The sequence below is a fragment of the Eimeria mitis genome, genomic scaffold (genome assembly GCF_000499745.2).
Source record: "Eimeria mitis Houghton genomic scaffold, Emh_scaff1203, whole genome shotgun sequence".
Taxonomy (NCBI): Eukaryota; Apicomplexa; class Conoidasida; order Eucoccidiorida; family Eimeriidae; genus Eimeria; species Eimeria mitis.
Genome location: NW_013568188.1, coordinates 5,960 through 7,272, shown reverse-complemented (window position 1 = coordinate 7,272; position 1,313 = coordinate 5,960). Strand labels below are relative to the sequence as shown.

At 55.1% G+C, this 1,313-nt stretch overlaps 1 protein-coding gene across 1 annotated transcript in view; it reads right to left on the bottom strand.

Annotated features, from left to right (window-relative positions):
- Nucleotides 1-1,313, bottom strand: part of EMH_0031820 (uncharacterized protein) — a gene marked incomplete at both ends in the record, with an annotated part of 9,650 nt that overhangs the window by 4,343 nt on the left and 3,994 nt on the right. The window contains 2 exons of the mRNA XM_013494569.1: nucleotides 145-509; nucleotides 774-936. Coding sequence (XP_013350023.1) covers nucleotides 145-509; nucleotides 774-936 — 528 coding nt within the window. The remainder of the gene's footprint in view (nucleotides 1-144; nucleotides 510-773; nucleotides 937-1,313) is intronic.

The window sequence follows — 1,313 nt, the reverse complement described above, 5'->3', positions numbered from 1 at the left end:
GTTCCCGCTGCAGCAGCAAAGGCGGGGGGGGCCCCCCACCACGCACCAACGGGGGGCCCCCAGGCGAAGGTAAAACCCCCCGCCGCAGCGGCAGGGGCCCCGGGGGCCCCCCCCCTGGACCCATATCAAAGAAAGCTCTCTCACCAGCAGGGGGGCCCCCCGGCCGCACACCAAAGAGGGGGGAGGGGCCCCCAGGGGGGCCCCCAGGGGGGCCCCCCGGGGGGCCCCCATAGGGGCCCCCACCCCCCATAGGAGACCCCCGCATGTGAGGAGGCATAGAATGCATAGAAGAAGACTTTGCAGTTTGCTGCTGCTGCTGCTGCTGCTGCTGCTGTCTGTGTCTTTGTCTGCCGCCTCCTCTATGTTGCTGCTGCTGCTGCTGCTGCTGCTGCTGCTGGCGAGAAGGAGACAAAGAAGCAGCACGTCTCTCCTCTTTTTGTCTGTTTGTTTTTTTGTCGCAAAAAGGAGACTGCCCAGAAGGAGAGAAATCCACGTTCAAGGAGACACCCCTATGCATGCATGCAACACATACACACGCATGCATGCAGTCAGCAGCAGCAGCAGCAGCAGCAGCAGCAGCAGCAGCAGCAGCAGAAAAAGCAGCAGCAACAGAAGTAGCAGCAGCAGCAGGAGCAGCAGAAACACCACCGCCACCACAACGACCATAATAATCAGCAGCATCAGCAGCAACATCAACAGCAGCAGCAGCAACACCAACAGCAGCAACAGCAGCAGCAGCAGCAGCAGCAATAGCAGCAGCAGCAGCAGCGTACCCAACAACAAATCCATGCATATGATTCCTCGCTTCTATAGCTTCTTTAGTTTTATTATAATGTACAAAGCCGCAGCCTCTCTCCAACAAAAATTGAAACCTGTCTATACACCCGAATAAACTAAACAAACGACGCGTCTCACCCACACACTCAGGCTTCAGGTCTGCAGCAAACACAGCAACAGCAGCAGCAGCAGCAGCAGCAGCAGCAGCAGCAGCAGATGCAGATGCAGCAGATGCAGCAGATGGAGATGCAGCAGCAGCAGCAGCAGATGCAGCCGAAAATGCAGCAGAGGAAGCAAGATGCAGCAGGAGATGCAACAGCAGCAACAGCAGCAGCAAGAGCAGCAGGAGCAGCACCAACAGCAGCAGCAACAGCAGCAGCAACAGCAGCAGCAGCAGCAGATACAGCAGATGCAGTAGGGGTGACAGAAACAAATAAAGCAAAGACACACAAAGACAAATAAACAAAACAAAGACAAAAAGACAAAGACAAAGACAAGCAAACATAAATAAAAAAAGCAAAGACAAGAAAAAAAAA